We start from the raw sequence: 24,350 nt of genomic DNA on the forward strand, positions 1-24,350 counted from the left end.
ATACAAACCCGATTCATGAAATTTGAGCTGGGCACATATATCTGCAGTGTTTTTTTTATTATCTCTGTTCAAAGCCCTAAGTCCCGTGGCTTTCTCCTGCTCCGTTCTTCTGCATAACTTCTGACAAGTTTTTTCCGACAATTGTGATAAAACCCAGCTGTATTTTGTGTCAGGGTGGGTGCTATAAATAGATTAGCTGGGAGCTGATCTATTCACAGCACAGCTCCGCAAGTCTCTGCTTATGTGGAGGGGGGAGTGTACCTTTCTTCCAATCAGCAGTCTCACAGTGTATGGCAAAAATCCACACCTACAGGTGAATCAAGAAGAGAAAATTCTAACAGGACATGCACTTTCTAAACAGTATATCAAGCTGTATCATCTGAGGCTGTTCACTTCACTGGGTCTATGTAAAAGGTTTACATCCACTTAAAATCTCAGTATAAAGCTGTTCTGTGAAGCCCTCAAAGGTGTGTTAGAGAACCTTAGTGAATAAACAGCATCATGAAGGCTAAGGGACACACCAGACAGGTCAGGGATAAAGTTGTGGAGACATTTAAAGCAGGGATAGATCATAAAAAAAATATCCCAAGCTTTGAACATCTCACAAAGTACTGTTCAATCCCTCACCCAAAAATGGAAAGAGTATGGCCCAACTGAAAACCTACCAAGTCATGGCCATCCACCTAAACTGACAGGCCAGGCAAGGAGAGCATTAATCAGAGAAGCAGCCAAGAGGCCTATAGTAACTCTGGATGAGCTGCAAAGATCCAGAGCTCAGGTGGGAGAATCTGTCCACAGGACAACTATTAGTCGTGCACTCCACTAATCTGGCCTTTATGGAAGAGTGGCAAGAAGAAAGCCATTGTTGAAAAAACCATAAGAAGTCCCGTTTGCAGTTTTTGATAAGCCATGTGGGAGACTTAGCAAACATGTGGAAGATGGTGCTCTGGTCAAATGAGACCTAAATTTAACTTTTTGGACTAAATGCCAAAAGCTATGTGTGGCAGGAAAACACTGCACATCACCCTGAACACACCATCTCCACCGTGAAACATGGTGTTGGCAGCATTATGTTCTGGGTAGGCTTTTCTTCAGCAGGGACAGGGAAGCTGGTCAGAGTTGATGGGAAGACGGATGGAGCCAAATATAGGGCAAACGTAAAAGGAAACGTGTTACAGTCTGCAAAACTGGGGCAGAGGTTCACCTTCCAGTAGGACAACAACCCTAAACATACAGCCAGAGCTACAATGGAATGGTTTAGATCAAAGCATATTCATGTGTTAGAATGGCCCAGTGAAAGTCCAGATCTAAAACCAATTGAGAATCTGTAGCAAGACTTGAAAATTGCTGTTCACAGAGGCTCTCCATCCAATCTGACAGAGCTTGAGTTTTTTTGCAAAGAGGAATGGGGAAAAAAATTCACTCTCTAGATGTGCAAAGCTGGTAGAGACTTCCCCAAAAAGGCTTGCAGCTGTAATTGCAATATATTGACTCGGGGGGCCGAATACAAATGCATGTCACACTTTTCACACATTTATTTGTAAAGAATTTGGAAAATCATTTATCATTTTCCTTCCACCTCACAATTATGTGCCACTTTGTGTTGGTCTATCACATAAAATCCCAATAAAATACATTTACGTTTTTGGTTGTAACATGAATAAATGGGGAAAATTTCAAGGGGTACGAATACTTTTCAATAGTGTTGAGCGAACCCGAACTGCAAAGTTTGGGCTCGTACCGAACTTTTGGGTTTTTGTGTCCTGAATCCGAACCTGAACAATTGACTGTATGTTCGGGTTCGGGTCCGGTGTTCAGCAACGTAATGGTGCATTTTAAAAAGCCCTGCAGCAGCCAATCAACATTTGTTTAACTGGTGTGCTCTTAGAAGCCATCACAGCCATGCCTACTAATGGCATGGCTGTGATTGGCCAGTGCAGCATGTGACCCAGCCTCTATTTAAGCTAGAGGCACACAGCACAGCACGTCACTCTGCTTTAGACAGTGTAGGGACAGGTTCCTGGCTGCTGTGAGGGAGAGAATTACATGATAGGAGTCCTGATTCTGAAATCTATTCTAATTAGTCAGCGATTTTACACTGCACTAAGAGAAAAGATAGACAGTGTAGGGCAAGGTTCCTGTTGGTGCTTTGAGGGAGAGAGAATTATGTAGGAGTCCAGATTCAGAAATCTATTCTAATAACTCGGCGATCTACATAGATTTACCTGGTTGGGTTGCAGTGCACAGTCTTTTTACACTGCCATGAGCCCAGTGGCAGAGAAAATCTAACTTTTATCTGCAAACTCAGTGCACCAGCACTGCATATGTTACTGTGACATACACCCGGTACATACTCTGGGTGTATTCTGCTATTGCAAAAACACCCATTTAGTGTCAAAAAAAAAAAAAAAAACTTTGCAGTGTTTTCTGCATATGTGGAGGCATGTGTTACACACACAATTTATATTTTTTTCTTCTATTGTGCTATTCTAAAAAAAAAAATTAGGGCAAAAATATTTTTTTTTGCATAGCATTTTCGCCATTTCTGCAGCTCTAAGATACACGTTTACATACTCTGGATGTATTCTGCTATTGCAAAAACACCCATTTAGTGCAAAAAAATAAAACTTTGCAGTTTTTTCTGCATATGTGGATATGTGGACAATTTAAATAATTTTCCTCTATTGTGCTATTCAAAAAAAACATTTTAGGGCAAAAACTATTTTTTTGAATAGCATTTTTGCCATTTCTGCAGCTCTAAGATACACGTTTACATACTCTGGGTATATTCTGCTATTGCAAAAACACCCATTTAGTGCAAAAAAAAAACTTTGCAGTGTTTTCTGCATATGTGGAGATGCGTGTTACAAAATGTATATATTTTTCTTCTATTGTGCTATTCAAAAAAACTGAAAATTTATATCAAATACTTACCATAATTTTCCTTTCCTGGCGGACTCCATGGCAGCCTATGTATGGGTTAATCCCGCCTCTCATACCTCATAGGACCCCACTCCCATAAATCTTTTCTCCTAATCAGCGACTGTGTTCCATAACTTAGCCTACTCTAGCAAATGGGAGGGAACTCCTGCTGCCATGGAGTCCATCAGGAAATGAAAATTACGGTAAGTATTTGGTATAAATTTTCTGTTTTCCTGACAGACTCCATGGCAGCCTACGTATGGGAAATAACTAGCCATACACACCCGGGTGGGCACAAATTGCTGGTTCAACAAAAGGAAGCTTTAATTAGCACTGTTCAAACAGATAGAACATTTAAACCGAAATTAACAGAAGAAAGAGTCGCTGGCTCAATACCATAGTGCTTCATGAAAGTATTTATCGATGACCATGAGGGTGCCTTGCAGATTACTTCTGCTGACATGTGTCGGAAAGCTGCCCATGACGTCGATATACCTCTGGTAGACTGAGCAGTCACGGCCTCCGGAGGAGCCTGTCCCTTAGCCTCATACGCCCTTTGAATAGTCTGTACGATCCAGCCCGCAATGGTTCTAGAGGAAGCACGCAATCCCCTGTTTTACCTGTAAAAATAGACAAACAGATGATCTGACTTCCTGAAAGATGCTGTAACTTCCAAGTAGTACTTCAAAACTTCCCCAACATCCAGAGCCACTGAAGAATCAACTTACTGAAAAGTTGGAAGAACAATCTCTTAATTCTCGTGGAATACCGATGTCACTTTAGGATTTGATCCTAACATTGGGATCAGGACCACTTGATCTGGGAAGAAGGTAAGGAAGGGCTCCTTAGAACCCAAGGCACTAATCTCTGAATCTCTCTTAGCCGATGTAATGCTGTTTTAAGAGAAATGTCTTTCATAGATAGCTAATCCACTTGTTGAAAAGATTCTCTTGAGAGGAAATCCAAAACAAGGGGAAGATCCCATTTGGAGAACCTTGGCTTTCTCTGAGGCCTAAGTCTTGATGCACCTCTAAATAATTGCCTGGTAAGAGGATGTTTTGCCCAAGAGATACCAGTAAAGGCAGAGATTGCGGAAACCTGGACCCGCAGAGGACTTACAGACAATGGCAGATCCAAACCCGATTGGAGAAAACCTAAAACATCCTTTATTTTTGGGTTGTTACAAGAACCACTAGAAGATAAGACATAGTCCATAAATTTAGACCAGATTCTCTGATACACTTTATTCGTACCCTGTTTTCTGGCATTTAAGAAGGTAGCCAATGCTGAACTTGGGCATCCCAACCCCTCCAGCCTCTTCCTCTCAACCACCAGACCATCAGATGAAGATGAGATGGGCAGGGATGAAGAGATGTTCCCTGTAGAAGAAGATCCGGTCTGGAAGGTAGCGGAACTGGGTTCCGGTAACTCAGTTGTAACAGGAGAGGAAACCATGGCCTGTTGGGCCAATATGGGATGATTGCCACTATCTCGGCTACTTCCTGTCTGAGCCTCGAAAGAAACCGAAGAATGACCGGGACTGGAGGAAAGGCATACGCCTTGTGGAATCTCCACTGATCCGTGAGAGCATCTAATCCGATGCCGTCAGGTTCGTCTGGGCCCAAGACATGATTGGACTCACCTCCTTCAGAAGGGAGAGACTGCTAGTGCCCCCTTTTCTCTTGATATACAATACCGATGTCGTATTGTCAAACCTCATGAGGACTGAGGTCCCCGATGTCAGAAGGAGGAAAGCCCGAAGGGCCTGGAAGGCAGCTTGAAGCTCCAATACATTTGAAACCACCCCCTGAGGTGGAAAATCCCACCTGCTCTGGGCTACTTCTGACAGACAAGGAGCGCCCCAGCCCCTGTTGCTGGCATCTGTTGTTACTGTTATCCAAGCCACTGGAGCTATCGAATGGCAGTTGAGAAGATTCTTCCATTGCAACCACCAGGGGAGACTTTCCCGCATAGTAGGAGTTATTCGAATCAGGTGATCTTGCAACTCCGGATTCCACTGTTGAAGGAAACCCTTTTGAAAAGGTTGCATCCTCCATTGCGCCCACTTCACCATAGGAGCTGTGGCTACTATGGTGCCTATTATCCTGAGGCACTGAGAAGCCCTGAGAATGGAAGCTGACATTGCCAGATGAATTCTGTCTCGGACTATCAAAAGATCTTTTCCAGAGGGAGAGAGATCGTGCTCTTCGCAGTGTCGAACTGTGTCCCGAGAAACACTAGAGACTGTGTTGGCTCCAGGTGACTTTTCTCCCTGTTCAACCGAACCCTATCAGGGTAGAGATGACTTGATCTCGGTGCGACAGCAACTGCTCCTTGTCCTGTGACAGCAGGAGTAGGTCGTCCAAATAATGATGTAATCGGACACCTTTGATTCTGATCAAGGCGACCACCGCCAGTAAGAGCTTTAAAAACACCCGTGGCGATCTTGTAAACCTGAACGGGAGACATATGAACTGGAGATGTCTTTGGTCCACTGAAAATCTGAGATATTTCTGGAAGTCCTTCGTGATTGGGACGTGAAAGTATGCGTCTTTCAGATCTGTTGAAACTAACCAATCGCCTGTTTGTATTGTCGGTCGTATAGTCAATAATGTTTCCATCTTGAATTTCTCCTTTTTTATAAAGGAATTCAGGTAAGTCAAGTCGAGTCCAAGACCCGCTCCTTTTGAGGATCATAAAAAGAGGGGAATATATCCCTTGAAATTTTTCCTCTGTTGGGACAAAAATGGCCGCACCTTGAGCAATAAGGGAATCCGTGTAAGCCAGAAGAACTTCCCTCTTTTCTTCTGAATGAGGAAGACCCGTGGGAACAAAGCGATGTATGGGTGGACTGCTGAACACGCAGGCATGCCCTAGGGAAACTGTTTTGATGACCCAAAAGTCCTGTATCGAGGCTGCCCAGACATGGCAGAAACAGAGTAGACGGGCCCCTACCTGCTCCGCCTGGACAGGTCCTATATCAAAAAGATTTAACAGCTTCTCGACTCCCGGAAGATATTGTTTTCGAAGGCTTCTGACCAGAGGGCTAGTTTCTCCTCCAGTTCTTCCTAAATTCACGACCCGGCCTGTAACGGCGTGCATCCCTAGCACGTTCCGGATCTTGTCTGGCTTGGGTCCTCTTCTGACCTAAAGGCCGGCGATCCTGAGGTAAGAACCCAGACTTCCCCCCGGTAGCACGTGTGATGGCTGAATCAAGCTTATTCCCAAAGAGGGAGGCGCCCTCAAAGGGAATTTTGCATCAAGCCTGTTTAGAGGCCGGATCCGCCACCCAAGGGCATAACCATAAGGCCCGTTTAGCTGCAACAGAAGACAGCATGACACGTGCTACTAGACTAATAATGTCCAGAGATGCCTCACCCAGAAACGCTGACGCCATCTTCCTCTCATGTATTGGAGAATTCTTGAATGCATCCTCGGAAATGCTTCTCAAAGTCGCACCCATATAATCAGTCTAGCACTCCATAGCTTTAGATAATGCTGCCAATGCCAATGCTGGCTTACAGTCCATCCCGGCCGTAATATAGATACGCTTCAAATCTATATTGATTTTCCTTTCAAGACCATCCTTAATAGAGACGGTGTCTTCCAGAGGGAGCGTGACATGTCTCACCAGCCTCATCAAAGCCGCATCAATAAGAGGAGCAGACCTCCTCACCCTTAAATGGGTACATTCTTGCTACTTTGGAGATCAAAAAATTCTTCCTCTTGTCCTTACTCCATTCATCCGAGATGATTTCACCTAGTTCCCCCAAAAAGGGAAAATTTGAGCGCTCTTTTTTAAGATGCTTAAAGTACTTCCTCTGTTTAGCGGGTTCTTCCACTGGCTCCTCCCATCTTAGTGCGTCTTTGACTGCTCTGACCAGATGAGGAACCAGGGAAAAAATCAAACCCTGCATTAGGATCATCCACTTCAGCTTCACTGTCAGAGGAACCACTGAAGGAAAAACTGTCACGGGAGGGACCCGGCACCTCAAAGTCTTCCATCTCAACCACTGAGTTTGGCACAGAGGGAGGAACGTCCGCATGCGTGGAATCTGATTTACTCAAAGATTCTTGAACCACCTTTCTGACCAAAGCCTCCACTTGCTGGTCTTTAGCATTTCTTTCTTTTGTGGCTCGAGAAAAAACATAAATCGCATAGCGATTTGTTTTCTGGAACTTTAGCTCTGCAACCCCAACAGGATTTTCCTTCCGAGCGACCAGAATGGTGGTGGGAATAGTGCCGAGACCCGGACTTTGACTTGTCAGAGCAGTGTCTGGAAAAGGACTTATGACGTCCCAAATTTTATCTTGAATGGCCACGATGTGACCCAGACTGAGCATTATCTTCGCATGCTGATGAACGAAGATCCGGTACGGAAGGGCTAAAATAAATGATAATTTTTTTACTACCCCCAAACCAACCCAACAAACAGGCAGAAAGGAACAATAAAATTCCATCCTACCTGCGGCGCAAGGGCTGGCCACAAAGGGGCAAAGAGACATCCATAGTAATAGATTCAGACAAGCTGGAACTAAGTCAATAGCAAAAAGATAAATTATTGAATGACACAAAACCATCTAGTGTTCAGAATCAATCAGCCAATACAGAGTTAATTCAGCAAGGATTAAGCATAAAAACTCTTACCCCAGAATTCCACAGAGCAAGTAGTGAATTTTGCTCTTTTTTTTTGCTAAGGTGAAGCAGCAAACCTGTCTGAATCTGACAGGTTTTTAAAACTGCTGCCAGATGACATCATGAGCGGGCAGGGTCGTCTCTATGGCGCTCGCGTGCATGTGCAGTCTCCACCACATGAACCATACTGCGCTAGTGTAAAACCAAGCCTCAATCTCAACCGAGGCTTGCAGCTGTGCAATTACAGGAACAGAGCGGCGAGCTGGAACGCATATGCGCTCCAGCCGCCATCCCACACCAAACGATCGGCACAGGACACAGAGAAAAAACATACACATACATTTTCGCTATTTCTGCAGCTCTAAGATACATACTCTGGGTGTATTCTGCTATTGCAAAAACACCCATTTAGTGCAAAAAAAAAAAAAACTTTGCAGTGTTTTCTGCATATATGGAGGTGTGTGTTACACAATTTATATACTTTTCTTCTATTGTGCTATTCAAAAAAATTTTTTTAGGCCAAAAACATTTCTTTTGAATAGCATTTTCGCCATTTCTGAAGCTCTAAGATACACGTTTACATACTCTGGGTGTATTCCTCTATTGCAAAAACACCCATTTAGGGCAAGATCCTAAATTTGGAAAATATGAGGAGAACGTCAAAGAAGGGACGTGGCTCCGGTCGTGGTGCTGCTGGTGGAGCTCCTGTTGCAGGGAGAGGATGTGGTGGATCTGTGCCAGCTACACGCACAAGGGAAACACCTTCCTCTGGTGTGAATAGACGACAGAGCCTGCAGCGGTATTTGGTCGGGCCTAATGCGGCTGTACGAATGTTGAGGCCAGGACAAGTACAGGCGATAGTAGATTGGGTTGCTGACAGTGCCTCTGGTTCCTTGACATTGTCTCTCACCCAGTCTCATGATGAAAGATCAGAGTTGGCACCTGCAGCCGATGTCCATCAGTCTTTCATATCACCCCCTTGCAAATAAGCCAGCAGTCTCTTCTGCTTTTTGATGACTCTGTTAGCAGGGTTTCCCAGGGCCATCCACCTAGCCCGGACCCAGAAGTGGAAGAGATTGAGTGCACTGATGCCCAACCACTTATGTTTGAAGATGAGTACATGGGAGGACCATCGCAGCACGTCTCGGATGATGACGAAACACAGGCGCCAACTGCTGCTGCTTTTGCAATTGTGCAGACCGACAAGGAGGGCAGGGGTGAAGACTGGGTGGAAGATAATGTGGAGGACGATGAGGTCCTGGACCCCACTCAGAATCATCGTCATGCTGGTGACCAGTGTAGTTCGGAGGAAGAGACAGTGGTCGCACAGAGCCACCAGCACAGCAGAAGAGGGAGCAGGGTGCAAAAGTGGAGCGTCCATCCCCTAGACAGTACGCCTGCTACTGCCCAACACAACAAGGGACCAAGCACACCAAAGCCAGGTCCAAGGAGTTCCATAGCGTAGCAGTTTTTCAGACAATGTGCTGATGACAAGACACGAGCGGTTTGCATGCTGTGCAATCAGAGCCTGAAGCGAGGCATAAACGTTCTCAACCTGAGCGCAACCTGCATGACCAGGCATCTAAGTGCAAAGCACGAGCTGCAGTGGAGTAGACACCTCAAAAACCAAGAAAGGTCTCTGGCTCCTCCTGCTTCCTCTTCTGCTGTGGTCTCGGCCTCTTCATCCACCTCTGTAGTGACAGTGGCACCTGCCAACCCGCAAACAGAGGATCTGCCAGCAACACTACCACCTGGGTCACCAACCATCTCCACAATGTCCCATGGAAGTGTCCAGCTCTCTATCTCCCAAACACTGGAGCGGAAGAGGAAGTACCCCCCTAGGCACCTGCGATCCCTGTCCCTTAATGCCAGCATTTCAAAATTCCTCGCCTTTGAAATGCTGTCATTCCATCTGGTGGAGACGCAGAGTTTTAAAAGCCTGATGGCATTGGCTGTCCCACAGTACGTCGTGCCTAGCCGCCACTACTTTTCCAGACGAGCCATCCCTTTCCTGCACAACCAAGTTGGGGACAAAATCAGGTGTGCACTACGCAACGCCATCTGTGGCAAGGTCCACCTAACTACGGCTGTGTGGACCAGTAAGCACGGTCAGGGACGTTATATCTCCCTAACAGCACACTGGGTAAATGCAGTGGCGGCTGGGCCTGAGGCAGATAGCAGTTTGGCGCATGTCCTTCCACCACCTGAGGATTGCAGGGCGCTTCAGTTTGCCTCCTGTTGATAACTCCTCCTACTCCGCTTCCTCATCCTCTACCCCCTCCTCATTCAGTCAGCCTAACACCTTCATCACCAACTTCAGCACAGCCAGGGAGTTTTAAAACTTTCCTGTTTGGGGGGAAAACCCCACACCGCACAGGAGTTGTGGAGGGACATGGAACAACAGACTGATGAGTGGTTGGTGGCAGTGAGCCTCAAGCCCGACCTGGTGGTGTGCGATAATGGGCGAAATCTCATAGCAGCTCTGGGCCTAGCCAGTTTGAAGCACATCCCTTGCCTTGCGCATGTGCTGAACTTGGTGGTCCAGAGGTTCCTTAAAAATTACCCCCATATGCCAGAGCTGCTGCAGAAAGTGCGCACTTTCAGTGTTCTCACCCTGCTGCTGCTCGCCTGTCAGCGCTGCAGTGTAACTTCAGCCTTTCCGCTCACCGCCTCATATGTGACGTGCCCACAAGGTGGAACTCCACCTTGCACATGCTGGCCAGACTGTGCGAGCAGCAGCATGTGATAGAAGAGTTTCAGCTGCAGCACACACGCGTGAGTCACTCTGCGGAACAGCACCACTTCACCACCAATAACTGGGCCTCCATGTGAGACCTGTGTGCCTTGCTGCTCTGTTTTAAGTACTCCACCAACATGGCCAGTGCCGATGACGCCATTCTCAGAGTTACTATCCCAGTTCTATGCCTCCTTGATAGAACGCTTCGGGCGATGATGGAAGAGGATATGGCACAGAAGAAGGAAGAGGGATCATTTGCAAGGCTTTCAGGGCAGTCATTCACAGTCATTCACAGTCATTCACAAGTGGCTATGAGGGTGGGTTCCTGCACCAACAAACGCCAGGTACACAATTGTCCGGCAGCAAGGGTACAGTTCTGGAGGATGACGAGGTGGAGGATGAGGAGGAGGAGATGGAGGAGGAGGATCCATGTTCACAGCAGGGTGGCACCCAGACCAGCTCATGGCCATCACTAGTGCGTGCCTGGGGGGATACAGAAGACACAGACGATACACCTCCCACAGAGGACAGCTTTCGTGGCCTCTGGGCAGCCTGGCACACATAAGCGATTACATGCTGCAGTGTCTCCGCAAAGACCGGCGAGTTTCCCACATTCTAAATGGTGCTGATTACTGGGTGGCCACCTTGCTGGATCCCCGTTACAAGGACAACTTACCATCCTTAATTCCCTCACTGGAGCGTGATCGTAAGATGCGCGAGTACAAGCGCACGCTGGTAGATGCGCTGCTGGTGGCATTCCCACCTGACAGCGGGGGTACGGTGGAAGCACAAGGCGAAACACAGCCAGGGCACCGCCAGCACCTCAGAAGGCAGGGTTAGCATGGCCAAAATGTGGAAAAGCTTTGTCAGCACGCCACAAGAACCAGCACCAACAGCTGTGATGGAACGTCTTAGCAGGAGGCAGCATTTCACCAACATAGTGGAGCAGTATGTGTGCACACGCTTACATGTACTGAATGACGGGTCTGCCCCCTTCAACTTTTGGGTCTCCAAATTGGGCACATCGCCTGAGCTTGCCCTTTAAGCCTTGGAGGTGCTGGCCTGACCTGCAGCCAGTGTATTATCTGAACGTGTATTTAGCACGGCAGGGGGCATTATCACAGACAAGCGCAGCCGCTTGTCCAGAGCCAATGTGGACAAGCTCACGTTCATTAAAATGAACCAGGCATGGATCCCACAGGATTTGTCCATACCATGTGCAGAATAGACATGTATACCGGTGTTCTGACAAAAACTGTCTGGCCATCGGATAGTGTCCGGCCCGAGGACAAGGAGATTCCGAAAATCTCGGAAGATGAACGGCGCCTGCTCCGTGAGTGCTGGTTCAAGCCCCACCATCCAAGTGGACATACAGTAGCACATAGTAACAGGTCCCCTCACAGGCTCGCTTCGCTCGCCGCACTTCGCTCGCCATGCTTTGGGCATGGCCTCGCTTCGCTCGGCTTGAACCTCGGATGGTGTGGCTTGAACCTGGACTCACCGCGCAGCGCCGTTCGTCTTCAGAGATTTTCGAAATCTCCTTGTCCTACATACTGAGCAAACGCAGTACAGGGCAGACACTATCCGACGAGGGACAGAATTCGACACATCACCGGCCTTACCCAGCCATTGTTGTATTTTTGAACCAATGTTGGCTACCTCGTCCTCCTCCACCGCTGCTTCCACCTACACCACCACATCCACCGCCACCTCAACCTCCTACTCCATATGGACCTCGTCTTCCTAGGTCAAGATTATAATTTTTTTTTTTTTTATTTCAAAGTATTTTATTTTCCCACTAGCTTATCCATTAAATTGAATATTTTTTTCCAGAAAGGGCGTATTTTGGGGCATTCCCACCATATGTGTGGCATTGTGCCATTGAGTTTCTGAGGTTCTTAAGATTCTGAGAAGAGGGCCTCCAGCAGGAAGTGAAGGGAATTCCTTGGGGACCTGATTGGAAGATTTTTGCAGAGCACTTGCCATGCTCTTAACAACATTTTGTCGCCATTTGCAGCCCTCTAGCCCTCCCCATTACTTTTTTAGAGACATTTTAGTCCTCAAAAGTTCGGGTCCCCGTTGGCTTCTATGGGGTTTGGGTTCGGAGTCAAGTTCGGGTCAAGTTCGGTCCCGAACCCAAACTTTTTTCCAAAGTTCATCTGAAACCGTCGAACCCGAACATCCAGGTGTCCACTCAACCCTACTTTTCAAGGTACTGTATAAACAAGAACATCAGGTGAATGTTCACCTGCATTTTATACTTTAGCACTGATTGCAAAGGACTACATAAAACTATTTTATTTCATGATGCTGTTCTTGGTATTTACCTAAGTACAGCTTTGTCATGTAATCTTATCTAATAATAACTGATGTGTATTTAATTTTGTAGTATAGATTGTTATTTTCCATACACTAAACATGTGCACATTTAAGTCTTTTCCCTTTTTCTTCTGCATGAACCCATGGTGATGTGCTCCTTTGATTTTACATTTGCTCATTGAATACTTCCATAGTAACATCTGATAAATCTCTTTTTAACTAAGTAATCCAACAAGAAAATGTAAATATTATTCCAGAAAAACAGCAACTTGGCCAAGTATGTTCCATAAATATATAGGTTAAGAAATCAATATTATAGTATTTAGAGATAGGTTCTTTACATTTTCCATATGAATATGGAATAATTATCTTTGTGTGTTCCCCAGTATGACAGCTTGTGCAATGACTATGAAGAAATATGTGGAAGAAAACATCTCCAAAAATTCAAGCACAACTATAAAATATTTTATGAAGATGTTGAGCAGCGTGAGCGAGACTCTTATATTTATTTTCATGGGCGTCAGCACAGTTGGAAAAAACCACGAATGGAACTGGGCTTTTGTCAGCTTCACTTTACTCTTTTGCCTGATATGGCGAGCTCTAAGTATGATGTTTAAAGGTTTTATTATTTATTACCGTTGCCCAGTGTCAAAAAAAGAGCTCCATATGTCCTAGTGTGAGATACGGTATATAACAAAAAAAAGTAGATGGGACTGTGTCATTTATAACTTTTTTACCGTGGGAAACTACAAATTGTACTTTTTTGCTTATTTCATATCAAAGGGGTTAATTTTCTATGATGCTTGAATTGTTATAATTTAATGTGATACTTTACTTAATAATAATGTTCAATTCCCAAATATACCTGCCACATAAGTGTGGGAATCATAATTTTTTCACCTGAAATAACTACAGGCATACCTCACTTTTAAGTACTCAATGGGGTTTATTTACTAAAGGTGGAAAGTTCAAAATCAGGCTCACTTCTGCATAGAAACCAATGAGCTTTTAACCTCAGCTTATTCAATTCAACTTTGGTAATAAAACCTGGAAGATCATTGGTTTCTATGCAGAAGTGAGACTGATTTTGCACTTTCCAGCTTTAGAAAATAGATCCCATTGTGTATTTAAAAGTGGGGTATGCCTGTATTTACATTAGAAAAATCCCCATCACTTAATCTGGTCAGCATGGAAAACTTAAGGTATAACTAAAGGCAAAACTTTTTTTTTCCATTTTGGATAGCTTAAAGGTAGATTAGAACATGTGTCGGGTTTTTATTGTTTTCTGTGCCCCTGTTATGGAGATTCCCTCTCTATTTGTCCTGTTTACTGTTGTCATTGAAAGTTAAAGTAAAATAAAATCACACATTTTGGGTTCTCCCCAGAAAAGTAATAGAGTGGAAATCTTCCAATCAGGGCACTAGTTGTGGGGACCTGGGGGTCCCCAAGGAATTCTCTTCACTTCCTGTTTGGCTATGGGACAGGAAGTGAAGGTAAATCTCCTCAATGGAACACAGATGGTGAAAAAAAATCTGTTGGGTTATAACCCTCCCTTGCTCTATGCAAAATGAAAAACAAAGATTTGCCTATAGTTCTACTTTAATTAAACTGTTCCTAATATTGAAAACAAAAGTTTTTTCTGTGCAAGTTTTAGTTGCAAAATGTAATGCTTTACTGACACACCAAGGCACCTCTTCAAAGTGTAATTCCTGACTTTAGACTATATGAGTGCCAAACCCAGGACATATACATAGCAATGACTAAATTGACAACAGGGCTATCACTTATGTAGCCCCATTCTTCTTAAAGAAACAACATCTCACCTAAAGTCATAGAACCTAACAATTGCCCTTACTTTAACTTTAGCCCCACATCAATTCCTTTCACCCTCTTCCTCTTCTTCAAAAAAACCAACGTATGGGTAGATATGCCACAGGCCCTGCCAAGAATCTAGGACCTGTCAGGGATCTGTGGCTCATCTGCATGGGATTTCATGGGACATTTCTGCACACATGTGCACATGCCATGAGTTTTTACTATATGGTCATTTTTGTGAATCACACTATATGTGCACATGCGCAGAAATTCCCCACACATGCATGGACATGCTGATACTGTTAACATATCTGCATAAGGCACTGAAACTTGTGTCCTCAGTATCACACTGCCTCCTGGGATGGCTATGATTTGGCCATATCAGCAGGCAGGGGGTCATGGCCTAGGCCAGACAGCAGGAAGTGCTAGTTTTCAACCTATAAAGCTACTATAGTTTGTAGAAATGTTATTTATTTATTTATTTATTTATTTTTCCTAGTTTACAAGAGGGAGGGAGAAGAACAAAAAAACAAATCGTTGGGTTAAATTTCACTTAAAGCAGAGTTCTGACAATTTTTTTAATTTAAGGACACTTAACTGTCCAGAGCTCCCGCAATATCGGCACCTGAAGCCGATCTATCCCTCAGCTGTCGGGTTCTGCCACCGATATCCTCGGTAGGGGAGTCAGGAAGTGGAGCCTTGTGGCTTCACTTCCTGGTTCCCTACTGCGCATGCGTGACACGAGCTGCATTATCCCACTGGTCCCTGCTTTGTTTCTGTGGGTGCCCCCCCACAGAAATCTATGCCCAGAAGTGGGAGCAAAATACCTGTATTAGAAAGGTATCTACTCCCCCCTCCCCCCTGAAAGGAGAAAACTGTGACACTGGAGGGGGGGGGGGGGGGGGGGCTGGAAAAGCAGAAGTTCCACTTTTGGTTGATACTACACTTTAAGTAGAATGTAGACATTTTAAGGAGCTATAACTTCTTTTGTAAGCTTTTTTATAAATAGATTTTTACAACATTTTAATAGCAACAGATGATAAAATACAACAGGATTTAGAACGAAATGCAAGAAATATCATATTTACATGAAAAGCATAAGGTAATACCCTTTTATAAATTAGCCAATGAGATATAGGTCAAATTATGGGGTTAATTTACTTAAGGTGAATAAGCTGTTTATGTTGCAAAAACATTTTTCAAGAGAATTTTCTCTAGATCTTATTGAATGTGGTACAATTTCACTTAGCAAAGAATACCCAATTAAGTGTAAGGTAAATAAATAAACAGCATTTGATTGGATGATGGAAGTCAGCATAGGTTCACCTCATTAACTTACAAAGTGCAATTTCCCATGTAAAAAGAGCAGTCTATTTTTCTTTAGTAAACCAACTATTATGTCCAAATAAAGGACATAATGCATGAGATGAAGCGCTTATAAACTGAATACAATAAGTGTAATAACTACTGGATAGCTACATTTTAGGACCTTCACCATAAAAAAAAAATTGGGGGATTGCTTAACTATCTAAAAAAAAATATAAAATAGGGAATTACCATGCTACTTTTTACAGAAGGATGCATTTATGTCTAGTTCTATTTACCCTGAGGTCAGTGTAAATGACCTAAAGATGGCATAATAGGCCACGTTGATAACCCCTAGTCCACCGTGTGCTAAACTTACAAATCTTCTGCTCCTCAGACAGGACAGCTGTCCAGTTTCAAGTGCTCAACATCTCCTTCAGCTCAGTCACTTATCACATCTCTAAAGTTTGGGACAGCCACAGGTGCACCCTCAAGGCTGAATTACTTCCTATCCATTAGGACAGCACCTTGTACCAATCTCCCAAAAGGTTAGACTCCTCAAACATGCAATCCTCTTGGGTCAAAACCCAGGGGATGCAGAAATTGGCACTTCCCCTATTCTCATGGGCAGGGGCCAAGAAAGCCCACAAAAGAGCTGGAAAAGGCGTTCCAAATATTTATCAATTCTCTAGCTCACAGAATTAAGGTTTTATGCACACTGGGCACTTGTCCAACTCTTATGAATGCCTTTTTCTGGTAGGAGAGAAGCAGTGTTAAAAACGCACCCAAAGCCACATTTAGACTCAATTAGATGTGTTCAGGCATGTCAAGTGTTTGGGCAGTCATTAATTTAATCTGACAAACTCTTAATTTATTTGGACCATTGAAATTAATAAACACTCAATCACTTAATGCGCCTTGCGTTTAGACACATTTACACATGTCGGGAGTTTTGTTATGCCCAAACGCTCTTCTCCTGAACACTATTGTGGTGCATTCAGATTTCTGCCCCTAAACGCTCCTGTCTCTAAACACCTGTAAACACATATGTGTGCATGAACATGTAGGCTAACATAGAGGGAGGCAGAAAAAAGTCTGTAAAAAAAAGTCTATAAAACTGTTTTTTCTTAGTACCTAAGGACTTAGAGAGGCTCCTTGGTAGATTGCCATCCCACTAAAGATTCAAAAGTCAGAAACTGTAAACGCAGTAAACAAGCTTTATTCACACACACACTAATTTGGGAAAGAGTACCCATTCACCTGCAAAGGAAAATAAAAACAGCATTTTTACTTGCACATGATGGGATAATAAAAGTCAAAAGAGCTTCTTCTTATTTACTAAGCTCTAGAGTCTAGAGCAACTGCACGTTGCAAAGTGCACAGTCTATTTGCCTTTAGTAAATCAGCCCATAATCTGCTCCCTGCAGATCACAAAATACATTCATAGCACTGCATTTAGCAAAATCCTTAGATATGTGTATTTTATTATTTATAATGGTTATTAATAATAATGATAATTACAATTAGTAGTAGTGGTAGTTGTAGTAGTAGTTGTAGTAGTAGTAGCATCTGATTATTTTTAATTTTGTGTTTCATACATTTCAGGTGTTTTTCTTCTTTTTCCGATAATAAATTGTTTCCGGACATACCCATTCACTTTTAAAGACCAATTAATCATTACATACAGCGGTTTACGAGGAGCCAGTAGTTTCTCACTTGTATTCTTGTTGCCTATTCTCTTATTTCCAAGGAAGAAATTATTCATAACGTCAACCATTGTAGTTATATACTTCACAGTGTTCATTAAGGTAAGACTGTTCTTGGAATGTGGGAAAAATAAATATTTGTTCATTGTGCAAATAGTTTATGCAGATACTATTTTTTATTGAAAAAGTATGGTTAGCAAATGTGCATTTAAATTTAGGGTCTCACTATTGGACCTTTGGTAAGATATCTGAATGTGAAAAGAATATCAAGGGAACAAACAGTCAATCAAGAAATTCATACTCGGGTAAGTGAGTTTTAATTTTACATGTTTTTATATTATTATATTTAAGTAAATGTATAACATGGCATTAAATGTAATTTAGTTTAAAAGAGAGTGAATTGTGCTTTAATCATATGAAAGTGCAGCCAAGCATTGCCTCCTAAGTGCAGGTTGCATGGCGTTAAGGTTGTTCAGCCCCCAAACCAGTACTGTCCTGTGCACAGATGGAGGTCTTAGGCCTACACTTCACATCCTCTTAGCCCTGGTGCACATAGCCCCCTCTTCCCCAGGAGGTTTTTCTTTTCATCTGGAATTCCGTGTAAATCAGCTCCACCACCTTTGGCTCAGGCTCTCTGCTCTCCGCTTACCATTATGACTTGTAAACACAAAAGTCTGGCTTCTACGTTTACAAGTGACAGCTTATCTCCCAACAGCTCCCACACATCTGATCTCCCGACCAGATCCCACTGAGTGCAGAAAGGGGACAAGGGAGATGCAGGTGCCTGTGGTGCAGTGTGGTCATGGGTAGGAGGGGGACATCACGTGGTAGGCTAATACTTCGTGATCTCCATTTTTCCCTGGTGCTTGTATACTGATACCCCTGCTCCCTGCTGGATGATCTCCCTGCAAGTGAGCGAGGCAGAGCTGTCTACAGTGTGTGGGGAGGTACTAGAGCCAGCTGGGTGCTTAAGCTTAATACAGCAGCAAAAGTAAGACTTGTGGAAGACAGCAGAGCTTTTAACGAGTGGAGGAGAAGAAGTGGAGGGGGGGGGGGGGGTTGCGTGCAGAGGACAGTGCTGAAAAGTATTGAAAGTGAGATGTGGATGGGGGATGCAGAGGTAAGCAGCTGTGGAAGAGTGCTGAACTCTGCACTCTGTGTGTAGCACACCCTGTACTCTACACTCTGCGTGTAGTGGACCCCTGTACTCTGAACCCTGTGTGTAGTGCACCCCTGAACTCTGCTCTCTGTATGTAATGCACTCCAAATTTTTAATGCCCCTTTACGACCTTTCCACTGTTAGTGAAATTTTGCCACGTCCACTGTTTGATGTGGTTTGGAGGATGTGTGTGTGGGGAGAAAATGTTTTGGGGGGTCATGGTTGAGTTCCTGCACCTATTCCCTGAAAAAAAAAGACCTGCCCAGGAGTATTCACACACTTGGTCCCCACTTTAGCTTCCAGGGCCCAGATGCCTAGGTTTGCACCAGTAATACACTAACAATATTCACATAATAAACTTCTTTACGTGCCGGTTCGATAGATGAAACACAACAGTCCATATAAGGGCATAGTTACACCTCAAATACTGACTTGAGGTCAGGCGGTATTGACATTGGTTCTCTTGTAGCTCTAAGCAGATGTAATTTTCCCTTTCTCATGCACTTCTAGGGCTGCAGGCTCCCTTAGCTGTCAGTTCATCTAGTAGAGAGAACAAGGGGATATACTTCAGCCCCTCTCTTGAAGGGGAGAGCATGGCCACCTCCAGCAGACCTTCCTTCTCTGTCTTTCTCCCAGCCAGAATGAACTCAGAGCCCCAGCTCCACCCCCTCTAAATACCCACAAAGTACTCCAACAGCAGGAGGAGCAACCCTTAAGGGGGCCTCTACTTATCTCCACTTGCCTACATACATTGATTTGAAAAGGTTCTTTAATGCAGATTCTTGGCATAAAATAAGTAGAGATTATAGAGTAATATGTATACAGAGAACTTACAAAATTTACAAATTTACAAATTTATGAACACTGACTACTGAATCACTTTACAATGTCCTTGCTGAATTCTGTTTTAGAACTTTAGGGCTCAATTGTGCTTACCTAATCTTCTGCTAAGCTATGAAATCTGCCAACCCATTTTCCTCTTTTGTCCTCTCTGTGTCTGTCTCAATCTCTGTCTTTTTTATGTTTTCACCTACAGTATCTCACAAAAGTGGGCACACCCCTCCAGGGCTTTTTTTCTAAGATAATAGATGCAGAAACACAACCATGCCCTGCACACACCCTGGGCACCTGCATCCCCCTCCTCCCCATCATGCACTCAGTGGGAGCCACTCAGGAGGTCAGATCTGAGGGAGCCAAGCTGTCACTTACAACTGACAGCTTGGCTGCCACAGAGCGATAGTGGTGTGCAGGGAGCAGAGGGCCTGAGCTGGAGGTGGTGAAACTGAGTTCCACCAAGTTCCAGCTGAAAAAAAGCCCTGCACCCCTCACATTTTTGTAAATATTTATTTATGTAACAACACTGAAGAAATTACACTTTGCTACCAGGTAAAGTAATGAGTGTACAGCTTGTATAACAATGTAAATTTGGTGTCTCCTCAAAATAACTCAACACAGCCATTAATGTCTAAACCGCTGGCAACAAAAGTGAGTATACCCCTAAGTGCAAATGTCAAAATTGGGCCCAATTAGCCATTCTCCCTCCCAGTATCAAGTGACTTGTTAGTGTTGCAAGGTCTCAGGTGTAAATGGGGAGCATTAGTGTGGTTTAACAGGAACGGGCCTCACCATGGTCAACCAAAGAAGTTGAGTGCACATGCTGAGCATCATGTCCAGAGGTTGTCTTTGGGAAATAGACGTATGAGTACTGCCAGCATTGCTGCAGAGGTTGAAGGGGTGAGGGGGTCAGCCTGTCAGCGATCAGACCATACGCATCACACTGCATCCCATTTGTCTGCATGGCTGTCGTCCAAGAAGGAAGCCTCTTCTAAACATGTTGCACAAGAAAGCCTGCAAACAGTTTGCTGAAGCTTAGCAGACTAAGGACATGGATTACTGATGAGACCAAGATAAACTTATTTGGTTCAGATGGTGTCAAGTTTGTGTGGCGTCAAAGGGTGAGGACTACAAATACAAGTGTGTCTTGCCAACAGTCAAGCATAGTGGTGGGAGTGTCATGGTCTGGGGCTGCATGAGTGCTGCCGACACTGGGGAGCTACAGTTTATTGACAGGGACCATGAATGCCAACATGTACTGTGACATACTGAAGCAAAGCATGATCCCCTCTCTTAGGAGACTGTGCCACAGGACAGCATTACAACATGATAACGACCCCAAACACACCTCCAAGATGACCATTGCCTTGCTAAAGAAGCTGAGGGTAAAGGTAATGGACTGGCCAAGCATGTATCCAGACCTAAACCCTATTGAGCATCTGTGGGGCATACTCAAATGGAAGGTGGAGGAGCGCAAGGTCTCTAACATCCACCTACTCTGTGATGTCATCAAGAGGACTCCAGGACTCTAGTGACAACCTAGTGAATTCCATGCCCAAGAGGGTTAAGGCAGTGCTGGAAAATAATGGTGACCAGGACCGTTTTTAAGGCAGGGCAAAAGGGGCAACTGCCCTCGGACCATCATTGTAGTGAGGCCCAAAGCAGCTGCCTCATACTTGCCAACTATCCTAGTTTAAATTCCCTTATTCCTTGAAGTTTTAGTCCCGTGCTGTGTCCCAATGTCTCAGTGTAAACTTCTGTTGCTGCTGCCCAGCTCTGCCCTATTGCCATGTTCAGATGACTCACCTGCAGCCCCTGTGTTTACATGCAAATAATCTGCATTGATATGTAAATAGTGGTGGCAAAATATTTAAATAGTTGTGGACCACGGCATTGATATGTAAATAAAGGTAGCATTCATAAGTATATCATGTCCCCCTGAGGTCCCATCCACCATCACTTCTGCTGAATGCTGCCCACTGGGTAGGTAAAGGAGCATGCTTTAAAGTCCTGCCTACAACTTTCATCATTAAGCCTAACATCAGCCTGTTCTGCAAAAGTAAGCAAATTGTAGATGGAACCCGTCTTTAAAATAATATGGGGCCACAACACCCTGAATTTTGGTGCATGTGAATACGCAGGCAGGCAGTGCAGAGATGATGTGTTGTAACCTTTAGCAAACAATCAGTGAGCAGTAATAATGTGCAGTAATCTCTAACAACCAATTAGTGACTGGTATAGATGTTCCTTAAGTAACCTCTAGCAATCAATAAGTGAGCAGTATTGATGTACAGTAATCTCTAGCAACCAATCAACAAGAAGAAGTCATGTGCTGTAACCTCAACAAAATAACAGTGAGCCATAATGTGTGCTGTAACCTCTAGCAGCCAGTCAGTGAGAGGTAATGATACACTGTAACCTCTGGCAACCAATCGCAATCGCTGTCTGATCTGATTCAGTAAACTGGTTTTGAGTCTAGCTGCTATTTATTGTATGTCTCAAAGCATGTGCAGAGTGAAATTGCATGAAAAAGGGGGCCCAAGAAAATGTGTGCCCAGGTTCCAGTCAATATTAAAGATGGCCCTGATGGTGGCCACACAAAATATTTACACTTTGGGCCCAATTTTGACATTTTCACTTAGGAGTGTACTCACGTTTGTCACCAGCGGTTTAGACATTAATGGCTGTGTAAGTAGTATTTTTACCTTTAAATAAAATCTAATAAAAGGAAAAAATAGTGGCCCTTATAATATAAATATCTCTTCAATGTGACTACAAAAGGATATATATATATATATATATATATATATATATATATATATACTAAATAAACAATTTTTATCACCCTGTGACAAGTGAGCCAAATAAATGTGCCAAAAAAATCATATGTAAAAATAAAAGCAAAAAAAGTTCATAAAGTATCCAAAATGTCCGTTCAACTGTAGTGTCTTCTTATTCCATCCACCTCACCAAAAGTGATAAGTGACTCCTTTCCCTTAAGAAATGCACTCACCGACTCCCAATGCCTGCACTTTCGTGCCAGGCTATAAGCACTTCGAAACCACACATCAAGTAATAAATCGATAATCCAATATTCCAATGTATATATTCAGATCACTCCACATGTAAAATAATAAAGGTGCTCAAACAGTGTAAAACAGTATGAACCACTTTATTGCAAACACAAAAAACTTCAACCTTTACACTCACATTCTGAAAATCCAAAGCCAGCAAAACAATTCAAAGGCACAGCAAGCTTCTCTACTGAATAGCACAATGTTGGACTGCGGTCACGGTGGACCCGAGGTGTGTAAGCGTGTTATCTTATCTCTCACCCCCTCCTCGGTGTCCAGACACAGTTTTGTATCACCACTTCCTAATTCGGCCGAGGAGAGGAATGGGTGAAGATGGCTAAATATGTGTAATTGTGGTCTGAACTGAAATGAGGCTTCAGGATGTATATTCATGCTAGTAGTACTCTGTGCCAAAGTTCCGTAAGTATGTCAAACGTGATATAAAGAAATGTGAAGTTGCAGTAAAGTACAGTAAAGTGCTGAAAATGCAGAGTGTGGGCATTCTTTTATTTCAAATGTTTTTTCTGTAGTGTTTCTGCCTGTAACTCAGAGAAGCCCTAGCTATTTCATCTAACTAATATCACCACAACATATATTTAGTTTATATAGTTAATATATATTAAGTTTAGTGCGGCAGTAGATGATTTTCAATATTACAACATATGTTGTTAAGGAAAAAGCCTGTAAAAATGAAGACACATTTTTAATGATATGTTTCAAATTTCATATTCTGATCTATTTCTCCAAACAGTTAATGGGTCACCTGAAGACAGGAATATCAGACATATGTGGCCTCTGGGGTCACTATCAGATGAAAGAAAAGTGGGTATTTGTCCTTTTCTATATGTCACTATTATAGTAAAAGAAAGCACAGCACAATGTATAAAATAACTTATTGTGACGGCTATGCAATGAATTAGAAACACAGACTAATAATAAGAAAATTGCGTAAGTCACTAATATGTGCAGTTACTGCCCTGAAGACTTACATTAGAAGCAACCTTTGAAGTGGTAGTAAACTGCATTTTTTCTATTTTTACCTACAGGTAAACTTATAATAAAGCTTAAAGAGGAAGTAAACCCTTCCAAACAACTTGGACCTATAGGTAAGCCTAGATTAAGGCTTACCTGTAGGTCCAAGCAATATCTCCTAAACCTATATGGTTTAGGAGATATTTGCCCGAAAATGGGCACCGCTGTCTACGGCGCATGCGCCGTAGACAGCGCCGCGCAGGCACACTAAATGCGGCAAATCCAAGAATGGATTTGCCAAATTTGTCGACTCCCGTGCGCATGCGCGGGAGTGACGTCATCGCGGCTTCGCCGTATGACAGCGGCGGAGCTGCGAGGCGCGACTCCCGTGCGCATGCGCGGGAGTGACGTCATCGCGGTTGCGCCACTGTGATTCGTCGGAGCTGCGAGACGCCACAAGCAACATGGATGCGGCGGACTACAGGGGACAGCGGCGACTTCGCTGGCTCCTGTGTCAGGTAAGTGACACATAATGAGCTACTATGCGATGCATAGTAGTCCATTATGCTTTACCTTTGCAGTGAAAAAAAGAGGAAGTAAACCCATCAGGGTTTACTTCCTCTTTAATATACTGAACCTGTAGGTTAAATGAATATCTCGTAAACATGCACCGATAGTCTAGTGAGTTACAACCAGTGATTTCACTGGCGCATGAGCTCTGAAGGAATGGCATACCTGCGTTTTTCCTTCAGAGTTCTGAGCTGCAGTCATGTGCATGGGAGTGACGTCATTGTGGCTCGGCCATTTAAGCATCCACAGCCCATGAACCTGGAAGGAAGATCGGGTGAAGATGGAAGCCTCTGCAATGGCG

At 43.8% G+C, this 24,350-nt stretch overlaps 1 protein-coding gene across 1 annotated transcript in view; it reads left to right on the plus strand.

Moving 5' to 3' along the window:
* Positions 1-24,350, plus strand: part of SLC9A4 (solute carrier family 9 member A4) — a 90,674-nt gene that overhangs the window by 30,918 nt on the left and 35,406 nt on the right. Inside the window, exons 4-7 of the mRNA XM_077482670.1 lie at positions 13,001-13,218; positions 17,340-17,542; positions 17,659-17,745; positions 23,259-23,329. Coding sequence (XP_077338796.1) covers positions 13,001-13,218; positions 17,340-17,542; positions 17,659-17,745; positions 23,259-23,329 — 579 coding nt within the window. The remainder of the gene's footprint in view (positions 1-13,000; positions 13,219-17,339; positions 17,543-17,658; positions 17,746-23,258; positions 23,330-24,350) is intronic.

The sequence above is a fragment of the Lithobates pipiens genome, unplaced genomic scaffold (genome assembly GCF_037356315.1).
Source record: "Lithobates pipiens isolate NorthernLeopardFrog02 unplaced genomic scaffold, aLitPip1_a1.2 Scaffold_16, whole genome shotgun sequence".
In the NCBI taxonomy this organism is placed as follows: Eukaryota; Metazoa; Chordata; class Amphibia; order Anura; family Ranidae; genus Lithobates; species Lithobates pipiens.